Source organism: Chlorocebus sabaeus, chromosome 22, assembly GCF_047675955.1.
Source record: "Chlorocebus sabaeus isolate Y175 chromosome 22, mChlSab1.0.hap1, whole genome shotgun sequence".
Taxonomy (NCBI): Eukaryota; Metazoa; Chordata; class Mammalia; order Primates; family Cercopithecidae; genus Chlorocebus; species Chlorocebus sabaeus.
The window spans coordinates 81,350,284-81,363,173 of NC_132925.1; the positions used below are offsets into that span (position 1 = coordinate 81,350,284).

The 12,890-nt window shown below is 45.8% G+C and overlaps 1 protein-coding gene across 13 annotated transcripts in view; it reads right to left on the minus strand.

Annotated features, from left to right (window-relative positions):
- Window positions 1-1,504: 1,504 nt before the first annotated feature.
- Window positions 1,505-12,890, minus strand: part of PXK (PX domain containing serine/threonine kinase like) — a 96,717-nt gene continuing 85,331 nt past the window's right edge. For 3 of the 13 annotated variants that reach the window (XM_007984779.3, XM_007984778.3, XM_007984777.3), the window contains one exon: window positions 1,505-2,777. In XM_007984779.3, coding sequence (XP_007982970.1) covers window positions 2,569-2,777 — 209 coding nt within the window. In that variant the 3' untranslated portion in view covers window positions 1,505-2,568. Of the gene's footprint in view, window positions 2,778-4,671; window positions 4,706-7,625; window positions 7,659-12,890 lie in introns of those variants that run through there. The other 10 variants (XM_038003728.2, XM_007984782.3, XM_007984783.3 and 7 more) reach the window with 5 other exon arrangements.

The window sequence follows — 12,890 nt, forward strand, 5'->3', positions numbered from 1 at the left end:
CTCACTGCAACTTCTGCCTCCCAGGTTCAAGTGATTCTCCTGCCTCAGCCTCAGGAGTAGGAAATTAGCCACCACATCTGGCTAATTCTGGTATTTTTAGTAGAGGTGGGGTTTCACCATGTTGGCCAGGCTGGTCTTGAACTCCTGACCTCAGGTGATCCATCTGCCTCGGCCTCCCAAAGTGCTGGGATTACAGGCATGAGCCACCACACCTGGCCATGACTATTACATTTTTATATTAAAAGAATTGACTGGGCCGGGTGTGGTGGCTCATGCCTGTAATCCCAGCACTTTGGGAGGCCAAGGCGGGCGGATCATGAAGTCAGGAGATCGAGACCATCCTAACATGGTGAAACCCCATCTTTACTAAAGCCAGGCATGGTGGCACGCGCCTGTAGTCCCAGCTGCTTGGGAGACTGAGGCAGGAGAATTGCTTGAACCCGGGAGGTGGAGTTTGCAGTGAGCCGAGATGGCGCCACTGCACTCCAGTCTGGGCAACAGAGCAAGACTCTGTCTCAAAAAAAAAAAAAAAAAAAAAAAAAAAAGAATTGGCTGGGTGTGGTGGTGGCTCACACGTGTAATCCTAGCACTTCGGGAGGCCAAGGTGGGTGGATCCCTTGAGTGTAGGAGTTCAAGACCAGCCTGGGGAACATGGCGAACCCCCATCTCTACAAAGATAAGATAGAAAAAAAGTCAATGTGGGGAGAAAACTTGAAATTCTATTAAGAAATTAGTGCCACCAGGCACAGTAGCGCATGCCTATAATCCCAGCACTTTGGGAGGCTGAGGCAGGGATTGCTTGAGCCCAGGGGTTTGAGACCAGGCTGGGGCAACACTGTAAAAACACTGCCTACAAAAAAAACAAAAAAAAGCAGGTATCTGGTGGTGTGCCTATAGGAGGGGCGCTGGAGCCCTGCAGTGACCTGTGATTGGGTCACTGCACTCCAGCCTGGGTGAAAGAGCAAAACCCTGTCTTAAAAATAACAACAAAAGAAATTAGTGCCATGTAAAAAATAAGCTGATACTGTACAAGAATTACCTGTTTGTATTCATATATCTGAACTATCCAAAATAGCAAAACTGACTTCAGAAGGACTCAGGCCTCAAGCCTCCATCAGGTCATCACCTAGGTTGCATCACACTTGAAACAGGAACTTCTCCACTGACTCTCTAAATGCCTAATTCTAATAGCATTCTTTTTAAAATTATGGCAAAGTTTATGTCAGGTGTTTTTCCCATTGCCAAAGATCAGATATTCTGTCAAATACTGCCCTCTTCAGAAGCTGAGATGGAAAAGCTGGGTTTAAATTAGTTACAGAAGCATATAGGTGGTACCTAATTTAAGTAGCAAGACAGGATTTTTAGTTCTTAGAGGAAAAGTGAGACACAAAAGAATAGAGACAGGATAGGCAGGAAGGAAACCTCAGACTGTGAATCTATTCTTAACAAGAGATGCTACAAAAAGTTATCATTTGAAATATCTCATCAAGCTACAGACAACACGTTTTCTTGACATCATTTTAATAAAAAATACAGCTGACATTTATCACAGATTACATGAAACTATACACAATGATATTCTCTCTGCATAGTAACCAACACTGATGTGTGTACTTGAATTTTTAAATGGATTATTTAAAATCCTTTAAAGTGCAATTGAAAGGTTTAAGCAAATCAGGATAAAGGATCTAATAAATGAGTAACATTAAAAAGATGCTATATTGATATATTTAAATAAATCTTTCAAACATCTTAATTGATTTTAATAGATGCCAAATTTACTTCTGTTGTAACAATTACCTGCCCCCCTCAAACCCCAAACGTAATTGCTGAGGATTAAGAAGATCCTCTAATAGGCCATAGCTTTTTCTGATGTTAATATTTTTGTCTGTTTCAATACATTCTAACTAAAAAGAACTATGGGTCTAGAGTAGTTGCTTTAGCAGCCCTGAGTTCTATAACCACAATGGTGTTCCTGTTAGAACTTAAGAGAATGTTGTGAATGTTCCCCATTCTATTTGAGGGGAAAACGAAGAACTCAGTTGCTTTCTGATTCAGCAAAGTAACTATGCTTTGGGCTATAGTGTTAATGTCTAAGATAAAAGTAGCAAAAGTTGGAGTTACCTAAGAATCAGAAAATGCTTTAGAGAAATGAACTGTAAGAGGAATGTTTCTAGGAGCTGTCTGATGGGGTAGAAGGGCTTGCAACACAAAGGCCATGTACTGCTGTGATTGAATATTATCATTGTTTTTCTGTCTATTTCCTTTAGTTGGTGAAAATATTTCAATATGCTGCTGCCCCTGAAGCATGCCCATTAGAGGATAAACAAGACTCCTTTACAGGGTTAATAAAGGAGCAAAATCTTAAGGGAGCAATGCCAGCCTAACTTTATTCTGCTTAAAGAATTATTTCCCTCTTGAAAAGCTGCTTACATGAGCATCTGCAAAATAGTACTGTTTGTGGCTGTACTGGCTCAGCAATTATTTTCCCAGGAAGAGGGTAGTTTGGGGGGTAGGGGTGAGTAGGAATAAAAAAGAACTTTTCCCTCCAAGTGTAAACAGGAAGCTTCAGCCGATCTTCGGAGCACTGTGATCACAGGTTTTGGCTTTCCTCAAAGTTCCTTTTTGGAAATTCTGGATAGAGCTGAGCAAGGCCCCTCGGCTCACGCCATTCACAGCCTGAGACGAGAGCTGGGCAGGTGCCTCGGTGCTCGCAGGAGGCAAGGGAGCTGCTGGTGGTGGTGGAGGTGGAGGAGGTGGAGGTAATGCAGATATCCCTGTGTAGGAAGAAGGGGCAATCAGTATTCACCTCCGCAGCTGCCCTGCACACATGCTACTGCTCAGTCCTGAGCACAACGGACTGGTGAGAGTTCACATGTTTTCCTCAGAGGGACCAAGATACCTAGTACTGTATGAGTTCTTAAAATACTAAACAAAGGGCCGGGCGCGGTGGCTCAAGCCTGTAATCCCAGCACTTTGGGAGGCCGAGACGGGCGGATCACGAGGTCAGGAGATCGAGACCATCCTGGCTAACACGGTGAAACCCCGTCTCTACTAAAAAGTACAAAAAACTAGCCGGGCGAGGTGGCGGGCGCCTGTAGTCCCAGCTACTCCGGAGGCTGAGGCAGGAGAATGGCGTAAACCCGGGAGGAGGAGCTTGCGGTGAGCAGAGATCCGGCCACTGCACTCCAGCCTGGGTGACAGAGCCAGACTCCGTCTCAAAAAAAAAAAAAAAATACTAAACAAAGCTAGAAGCATCAAAGGGGAATTAAAAGTTGCCATTTTTTTCAAACAATAGTCATGTTAAAGGCTGTTGAAACAAATAATTACAGATTATATGAAACCATATATGGTGACATTCTCTGCACAGATGAGGCTCTGACCCCATTTGCAAATATTAGTAATAGTCCCCAAAGAAGAGTTCCATCTATCAGTTACTTTAGCCAGGTCCCAGGAAGCTCTGTCTACTTCTGAGCTAGCAATTAAAGACAGACATCTGCATGATGGAGTTGGCCTTCCTGAATGTCAGTTACTCATAAGGGATGAACAGTTCTTTCGTTGCTCCAACACACACAATATTTGAAGGATGTGATTTTATGTAAAATGACAAACCACTCAGCATTCTCAGCAAGGAATCAGTGCCTCCTGGGTTATTCATTTCCCAGAGGAGTCTGTCTCAAATAATAATTTCCTGATAGGTTGCATTAAAGAAATATAAAATGCTAATAACTGTTAGCAATGCAAAGCAGGGGGCAGAGGGGTCTCTCTGCAATGGTATTCTTACAGAGAAATCTTTCTCAAGTACTGTTCTCTCCATTGTGGCCCAACCAAGGAACAGGACAGAACTGCACTAAATGTGTCTTTGACGAAGCATCGGGAGAAACTAGAATGTCGTGTTGTACTGCAGTGAGCAAGGAGAAGGAAACTGGGCAGGTGTCTAAAACTTCCTTCCCTCAGCTTCCAGGCACATGGACATTTGCAACTCGAATTTTATGTTTTGGAATCAATGAATGGTTCTCTCAGGACAGAATAAACACGGAGTACAGAAAAAGCCTTGCCTTAAAGAATGTTCCTAGCCGGGCGCGGTGGCTCAAGCCTGTAATCCCAGCACTTTGGGAGGCCGAGACGGGCGGATCACGAGGTCAGGAGATCGAGACCATCCTGGCTAACACGGTGAAACCCTGTCTCTACTAAAAATACAAAAAACTAGCCGGGCGAGGTGGCGGGCGCCTGTAGTCCCAGCTACTCCGGAGGCTGAGGCAGGAGAATGGCGTAAACCCGGGAGGCAGAGCTTGCAGTGAGCTGAGATCCGGCCACTGCACTCCAGCCTGGGCTACAGAGCAAGACTCCATCTCAAAAAAAAAAAAAAAAAAAGAATGTTCCTGTGTCACAGTTAGTTGCCTTGTCTCCTGTGACCTTGCAGCTCTCTGAGACTCTGCCTGTTAGATGTTGTCTCTGTCCCTCCCAGGGCTACCCCAGGGAGACATTCTGCCAGGTGGTTTCCCCTACACTGCTACTGAGTTGTGATAACAGGTAACAGGTGAAGCTACCCTACTTAAGTTTGTATGGATGACTGGCTCAGAATCACCAATACAATACTCAAGTTAAGTACATCCTTTTCACCAAGTGTAACAGGTATCGGTTAAAGTCTTACAATAGAAAATCACTTACCTTTCTTTACATCTTTTACTCAAACCTAAGGCAGCTGAAATTAAAGAATCACACAAACACACACGCTCATGCTCTGCAATCTTGGAATGCTCAAATATAGCAATACAAATAAAGATTAAATACAGACAAATGACCAACATGTTCATTGGTTCTACACAATAACAACTGATGAATGAAATTGTTATGTTTTATGCTAAGGTGGATTGTGGGAAAATGTCCCTGGCTTTATGTCAGAGGGTTACAGAGATAAAAAGGACTTTAAACCTGAAGTAACTGCTGAAGTGGGAAAGTGGAGAATAAGCGTGTGTGATAAGCATTCCTCTGAAGAGGACTTCTGGAGAGCAACCAGTGAAATACCAGGAGGAGGGGAGACCTCTGCTGAAGGTTTTTGGAACTGAGTCTCTTGACTGCAACACCAAGTGGGCCCGAAGGAGTGAGCTCTGCCCACCTGGGGGTGAGTAGGTGCCAATGCCCTTCCCCAGCACCCTCCCACCCAATGGCCAGAAAAGGGCAGTGGAATCTGGACTTGATATTCAGGGCCACGTAGTGTAACAGAAGGAGCTCCAGGATTTCTGCCTCCCAGGTTTGTGCTTTGACTCCCTGCAGAAGAATCACTGTGCAGTTAAGGACGGGCTCTCGGCTGCGGCAGTACTTGGGAGTTCTACTAAAGGCCCAGCACTGGCCATCTAGAGACTGATAGTCCTCCAGGCAAGGATTCTGGGAGGCTGGAGACGGGCATCAGGGCTGGGCTCAGGGGTAGGGGCTACCATCTTGGCACAGAACAAAACTGCTTGGCCTCACAGAGAACCAACCCTTGGTTTTCGCCTCATTACCAAGCCCTCAAAATTAGAAGTGCAAATGCACCACCACAGAGTTTGGGAGTTGGAGGTACATGGATTTTCAGTACATGGTTTTTCCACTGTCCAAGTGAAGGCTGAAACTGTTGTCACTTTAAATGAGTCTCTTTGAAAATGTAAGTGGTGTCAATAAATACACTGTCCTAAGGGCTCTGGCGTAACCTGTGCCTGTAAAGCAGATGGAACGAAAGGACAGGCAGCAGGATCTCCCTGATGTGGCCTCAGCAGGCTGGAGCAGTCCAGTGGGGCTTGATGTCCCAGCAGGTCATCCGCTTTTCCCTACTGGGCCTGCAACAACTGTGGTGGCTCTTATGTACAACCAGGGCAAGGAAGGCCAGAACCCAGCTTGCCAGTTTGGAACACTCTGGAGGGGAGAGGAGGTCTAGAGGTCAGAAGGTGGAAACTGGAGGAGGCAAGAACATAGACCTGGGACTCGGTCTCACTCAATCTGCCCCATTGATTGTTTTTGGCTTTTCCTTTTGGCCCTTTCCATGGTCCACAAGCTTCCTGAAAAGGTCCATTGGGGCTTGACTTACAACACATGGCTAACAATGGAGGGAAGAGGGGGCAGGGGCAACGAGGGCCAAATTAAAGTTGACCATTTGGCCTGTGACAAACCTGGGAACAACTGCCTGCTGCCTGTGCTCTCTCCATCCCTAAAATGTGAATAAGTCCCTCCTGCCAAGAGACCTCCAATACCCTTATCTCCAGGCCACATACAAGAGCAGACCGATTCCATGTTAGACTGATGATACTTGAATTCGCGCCCAGGATGGGGGATGCTGCAAACGGCTTACCTTCAGTTATGACCAAGTCAGTCCCGATTTCTCCCATCTCACCTTCTCTTAGACAAAATCCCTGAGAGCCAACTGCTTACTCCAGCCACCCCCAAATCCTCTCCACCAAACCACATGGGAACCTGGCAATCCAGCAGAGGCCCCGGCAGAGGGCAGAGAATGCTGCAGGGAGAGCGTAGGTCAGATCTAGGGAGGAATGCCAGGCCACAAACACCCTCAACAGCCTTGTGGACAGGATGTCTGAGGGTTCCCCCCTTGACTCCTTTTCTTTTTTTTTAAGATGTAGTCTCGCTCTGTCACCCAGGCTGGAGTGCAGTGGCACGATCTTGGTTCACTGCAAGCTCCACCTCCCGGGTTAAAGCGATTCTCTGCCTCAGCCTCCGGAGTAGCTGGGATTGCAGGCATGTGCCACCATGCCCAGCTAATTTTTATATTTTTAGTACAGACGGGGTTTCACTGGGGTTTCACCAGGTTGGCCAGGCTGGTCTTGAACTCCTGACCTTGTGATCCACCCGCCTCAGCCTCCCAAAGTGCTGGGATTACAGGCGTGAGCCACTGCGCCCGGCTCTCCTCCCCACTGACTCTTAGGCCCATGTTAGCAGCCAGCAGTGGGTAATCTACAGGTCTCTCTAATTCCAAGCTCCTCTGTGGTCACATACAGGAGGGGAGGCCAAGTGGCCACGAGACCACACTAGGGTAACACCAGACTTACCAGCCACTCTCGGGAGAGAACCGAAGCAGGCAGCCCCCAGCTCTCAGGAGAACCACCTTCTCCTTTGGCCTCAGGCAGGTGAGGAGGCTGTACTCCTGTCACAGCTCGAGAATTATAAAGGATGCTTACAAAAGAACTCTCTTTCCCTACCTCAGTTATAAAAGCCAGTAAGTTGTCTCCCTGTAACCAAGAACTCAACTGCCTAACCCTCTTTCCTTTTCATCAGAGTAACTAGGGAACCAACATTTTTGGAGCAACAGGACTTTTGAGAGTTATGGTTTCCAAAATTAAAATATACCAAAATGCCATGCAGTTGATTTGCAGGTTTTAGAGCTGTATTTTAAAACTGAAATCAGAGTGAAAATGAAGATTTTGAAAGTCATGATGAAAATGAAATGAATATAGATGAAGTCACTGGGTGCTTTTTTAAAGATGCTGTATTTCATTTAAATATTCAGATAAGGAAATAGTCTCAAATCTGCTTTCCCACTTGTTAATCACTTCAAAAATCGAGACACTTTGGGTCCTATATCACACACAGAAACAGAGCATCTTTAAAGTTAGAGAAATCAGCATAGTTTACTTTACCGAAAATTCACGTTCAAAATGGTGCATGCTCTACTGAAAACAGCAAAGAGAGAAAGAGAAAGAGGGGACACAAGTCATTATTCAGATTTTAGTGTCATTTAATCAAATAGTAACAGACAGTAAAATATTAGTCTGAGTCACAAGCTGATTATTCTCACTGTGAAACTAGGATATACTCAAATTAACCACAAAAGGCACTGGTTTGTAAACACAATTGTGAGGCTTTTAAAACATGGCAAACGTATTTATAGAATAACCAATGAGTCGCTTTTTGAGCCACCTAATGAGTTGCTTTCTTCTTCATGTTCTTTGTCCTCTCAGCCAGTTAGATACTATTTTTATTTATTTGCAAGCACGATGCTCACTTCAGAAGAGCCATGAAAGTTTTAATTCTGAAGAGCAGAATGGATATGAGGAATGTACTTAGTTCTATTATTAAACAAGGACGGTTGATCAAGAGGGGGGAAAAATGAAAACCCACCACTTTTTTCCAAGCAAGTCTTCTAGAGTCTACAATAGATTTGTCTCTTTAAAGTTGGGAGGAGTGTGAGCAGGCCTAAGGCTAGAGATCCTGGGCAGGCATCGTCAAGGTGGGAGCACTGGGCCCCTCCCTGAGGCCCTGTGAGCCCCCTCCCTAGAGGCTGAATTGGGCAGTGAAACTTACTTAAGGCTATAAAGCCGTTTTAAAAAGGAAAGCAAGGCAAATGTTTTTCTTGTCTTCTTTTAAACTGACTAGATCCCCAGCTAAATGTGAAGGATCATGCTTTGGTAAATCTCAGAGTTCCTAATGAACCAACTCTGCCCCACAGCCTTCTCCTGGAAAGGGGTTGGGAAACTGGGAAAAGAGGCCCTCCAGCCTTCTCAATCCCACTGTCCCCCAAGGCTAGCCAGAGAAACTAGAATCCCTCTTTCTCCAAGGTGGGTCGTAGAAACAGAAACCCTTTTCCCCAAAGCCCGCTATCATACCTAAAAATATTACTCTCCCTCCACCTTTCTGTGTAAAAACTGTTCATAAAGAAATCACTTGGCTGGGCATGGTGGCTCACGCCGGTAATCCCAGCACTTTGGGAGGCCAAGGTGGGCGGATCACCTGAGGCCAGAAGTTCGAGACCAGCCTGGCCAACGTGGTGAAACCCTGTATCTACTAAAAATACAAAAAAGTAGCTGGGCGTGGTGATGGATGCCTGTAGTCCCAGCTACCTGGGAGGCTGAGGCAGGAGAATTACTTGAACCCGGGAGGCAGAGGCTGCAGTGAGCCGAGATCGCGCCATTGCACTCCAGCCTGGGCAACAAGAGCGAAACTCCGTATCAAAAAAGAAAAGAAATTGCCTGACCTACCTTGTCTGACTATAGGTCATAAGACCCCCATTCCAGAGAGGGTCCTGCCCACACCCAGAAGGAAGGAATGCTGCTCAGACAGGCTGAGAACAATCTAGATAGACAGCCTTGCTGGGTTTCCCCACTCAGCCTATTAGCATTAGATCATAGCCTCTTCCTCCAATCATATTTCCACACAGCTGTCCATACTTTGTTGAACCTAAGCATAAAAATGGACAATTTTCCCTGTACCTTTGGGTCTTCATTCTGAAGGCTCCTGTGTATAGACATTAAATAATAAACTCATATGCCTTTTCTCTTATTAATCTGTTTTGCGAGTTGAATTTTAAGCAAACCTTCGGAGGGCTCCCACACCTCTTTCTCTGCAGATTTGAAACTTCCCTTTCTCTCCACTCATTCTTGCAAACTGGGTTTTCTACAAACTGCCAGCTCTCTCACCTCAAAATTATTGCTTAAAATATAAACTACAAGTAAGAACAGCTAGAATTATCCGATTGCAGGACATTCTTTTTTTTAAAAAAAAAAGCAGGCACACAATTGCTGGAAAGGGTTCATAAGAGTAAGACCCCTTCACTTAGAAACCGAGATTAAGACCACCTTTAGCTGCCAGTTTATACCTGATAGTGCTTTACTGCTTATAAAGCCTCGCCATGTATGCCACCTATCTAATAAAGAGTGAGACTTCTTTTAAAAGACAGCCTCAAAGAACAGAAATTATTTGTCCAAGGTCATAGTGGGAATGTGGCAGAGCTAGGTAGGACTCAAGCTCTGGTTTACTGACTCAACATTCAGGGTTCTTTTCACGCCAGCCGAACACAGTATTTAAGAGTACGGGCCTTGCAGTGCACCCTCAGAAAGCAGGCACTCAGTATATCAATGGGGTAAATGAACAACAACAGAACAAGTTACACTCCTGGCTCTAGCACCCCCCTAACTTGTGTGACCTTGGTCAAAGTCTCTTAACCCTACTAGAGCATCAGTTTCTTCAACTGTAAAATGGAGCTAAGGTGGAGTCCACTCACACTGGAAAAGAAGGTATTCACGATGATTAACTGAAACAAATGACTTATAACGCAACAGTGCCTGGCACAAAATAAGTGTTCCAAATATATTAGATATAATTATTTTAAATAACAATGTAGGGTCCTCTGCTTACTTAGCTTTCCCAAAATACTCTTTTTTTTTTTTTTTTTTTTTTTTTTTGAGACGGAGTCTCGCTCTGTCACCCAGGCTGGAGTGCAGTGGCCGATCTCAGCTCACTGCAAGCTCCGCCTCCCTGGTTTACGCCATTCTCCTGCCTCAGCCTCCGGAGTAGCTGGGACTACAGGCGCCCGCCACCGCGCCCGGCTAGTTTTTTGTATTTTTTAGTAGAGACGGGGTTTCACCATGTTAGCCAGGATGGTCTCGATCTCCTGACCTCGTGATCCGCCCGTCTCGGCCTCCCAAAGTGCTAGGATTACAGGCTTGAGCCACCGCGCCCGGCCTCCCAAAATACTCTTTTACAAACCCATTTTTTTAGAAAAAGGGCCGTGATCCCACCATTATGGGAGGCCAAGGCGGGCAGATCACTTGAGCCCCAAAGCTCAAGACCAGCCTGGGCAACATGGCAAAACCCGTCTCTACAAAAAAGACAAAAATCAGCCAAGGGTGGCGGCGCATGCCTGTAGTTCCACTCGGGAGGCTGAGGTGGGAGGTTAAGGCTACAGTGAGCCGTGATTGCACCACTGCACTCCAGCCAAGGTGACAGAGAGAGACCTTGTCTCAAAAAAACAGATAGCAAGGCAATAGGCCTGTCTGCTCCCAAAGGAGGGTGGGAGGGAATCTTTGCGTGTGTGTAAATTGGGTCCTTTACAACCTATCAATTCTCTGAATAGAGGATAAACACTAGTTGGTGATATTACCATGAAATAAACCAGGATAAAGAATTGTAAAGTCCTGGAAAGAGGGACCTTCCTGAGGCAGAAAACAACCTTTTGCAGAAAAGACAGTGTTAGGAATGTTTTTACTGAAAAAACAGGGGTCTCAGCAAAAGAGTCTTAGAGAATCCCACCCCACCCAATGCAACTGCCAGCAGACTTCGAGAAAGGATATTTCTCCCATCAACTTGGTAAGGATCTCAAGAAGGAGCCCCCAGAGAAGAAGCTGCAGTAAGAAAAGGGAGGGGCCCCAGCCCTTACACAATTGCTGGAAAGGGCTCATAAGAGTAAGACTCCTTCACTTAGAAACTGAGATTAAGACCACCTTTAGCTGCCATAAATGTGCTTACAACTGATGCTTTAGTGAAGAAAGGCACTGCTGCTGAATTCAACTTACCTAAGCTGATCTATTGCTGAGCAAACTGCCAAAGGCCAGAGTTCACAGTGGATTTAGGATTTAGAGTGTGCTTGATTAGAAAGAACTGTGAGGCCAGGTGCTGTGGCTCACATCTATAATCCCAGCAATTTGGAAGGCTGAGGTGAGAGAAGCACTTGTGCCCAGGAGTTTGAGACCAGCCTGGGCAACATGGTGAGACCCCTGTCTCTACAAAAATTTAAAAATTAGCTTGATGTGGTGGTGCACGCCTATAGTCCCAGTCTCTCAGGAGGCTGAGGCAGGAGGATCACTTGAGCCCAGAAGAAGGCCGACCTCCAGTTCTGCAAGGAAGAACAGCCTAAGCAGGGGCTGGCCAGCCAAAAGTTGCAATCCTGGCTGGGCACAATGGCTCAAGCCTGTAATCGCAGCACTCTGGAGGCCGAGGCAGGTGGATCACTTTGAGGTCAGGAGTTCAAGACCAGCTGGGCCAACATAGTGAAACCCCATATCTACCAAAAATACAAAAAAATTAGCCAGACGTGGTGGTGCCTATAATCCCAGCTACTCGGGAGACTGAGGCATAAAAAATCGCTTGAACCCAGGAGGTGGAAGTTGCAGTGAGCCAAGATCGCATAACTGCATTCCAGCCTGGGCAACAGACCAAGACTGTGTCTCAAAAACAAAACTGGTGTAATCCCTAGGCACAGAGTCCTGCTGTCACTCCGCAGAGGCCTTGAAGGCAGAGCAAGCCTATGTAAATCGAAGATTTGCCAAGCATCTCCTACACATGCCCCATACCCTAGAAGAAGGAAAGTTGTACAGAGAGGCCAAGCAGAATCTGAACAAACAGGCCTTGCTGGGGTTATATCATACCCTTTTTGTCCAATCACACTGAGATGGAACTGGGACCACCCCCAACTTTTAGGGACCTGTAAACCTCAAGGCATGGAAATAAGGGAAAATCCAAATGTTCCTTTAAGAAAAATTTCAGGCATCCAGCTAGCCCTAGAGGTAATTAAGTGACTTGGTAAACAAGAAGGTAATAAGTGGCTGAAGAACAATAGCCAAAGAAGTTAAAGCTCCAGAGAAGTTCCCTTGCCCTATAGAAACTAAAGATAAGATCGTAACATATGTCCCTGAGTTGTCTTTCAAAGGCTCAGGCCCCCACTGAAGACCCTCACCACAAAGATCCCAGATTAGGAGGAAAAGAAGACTAAACTGTACCCATTATGGATCCCACCGTCCTTTGTTCTAAGTTTCTTCCTGAGAGGCTTGGAGAAAGTCACTCCCCCTAGCAAGTTAGCATTTTTCTACTGACCCCAAAATTCTTAGAGCTTCTGCAACTAAGATCAACTGCAAGTTAGATCTCTGAATCTACCTGTGAGCACCCCCTACCCCCAAGATGTCCCGCCCTTTTAAACTTAAACCAATGTGCAACCTCGGTGTACTGATTTGTAATTTTGCCTGTAGCTTCTGTTTTCCTGAAATTTACCCCACTGTTAAAAATCCTTGCCTGTAAGCCACCTGGAAGGTCAGATTTTTGAGCATTTCACTGCCTGGTCCTCCTTGCACAGCACTTTGCAATAAATGCCTTCCTTTCTATCACTGAAACAGCCTTGGTGTGGGGATCTGGTT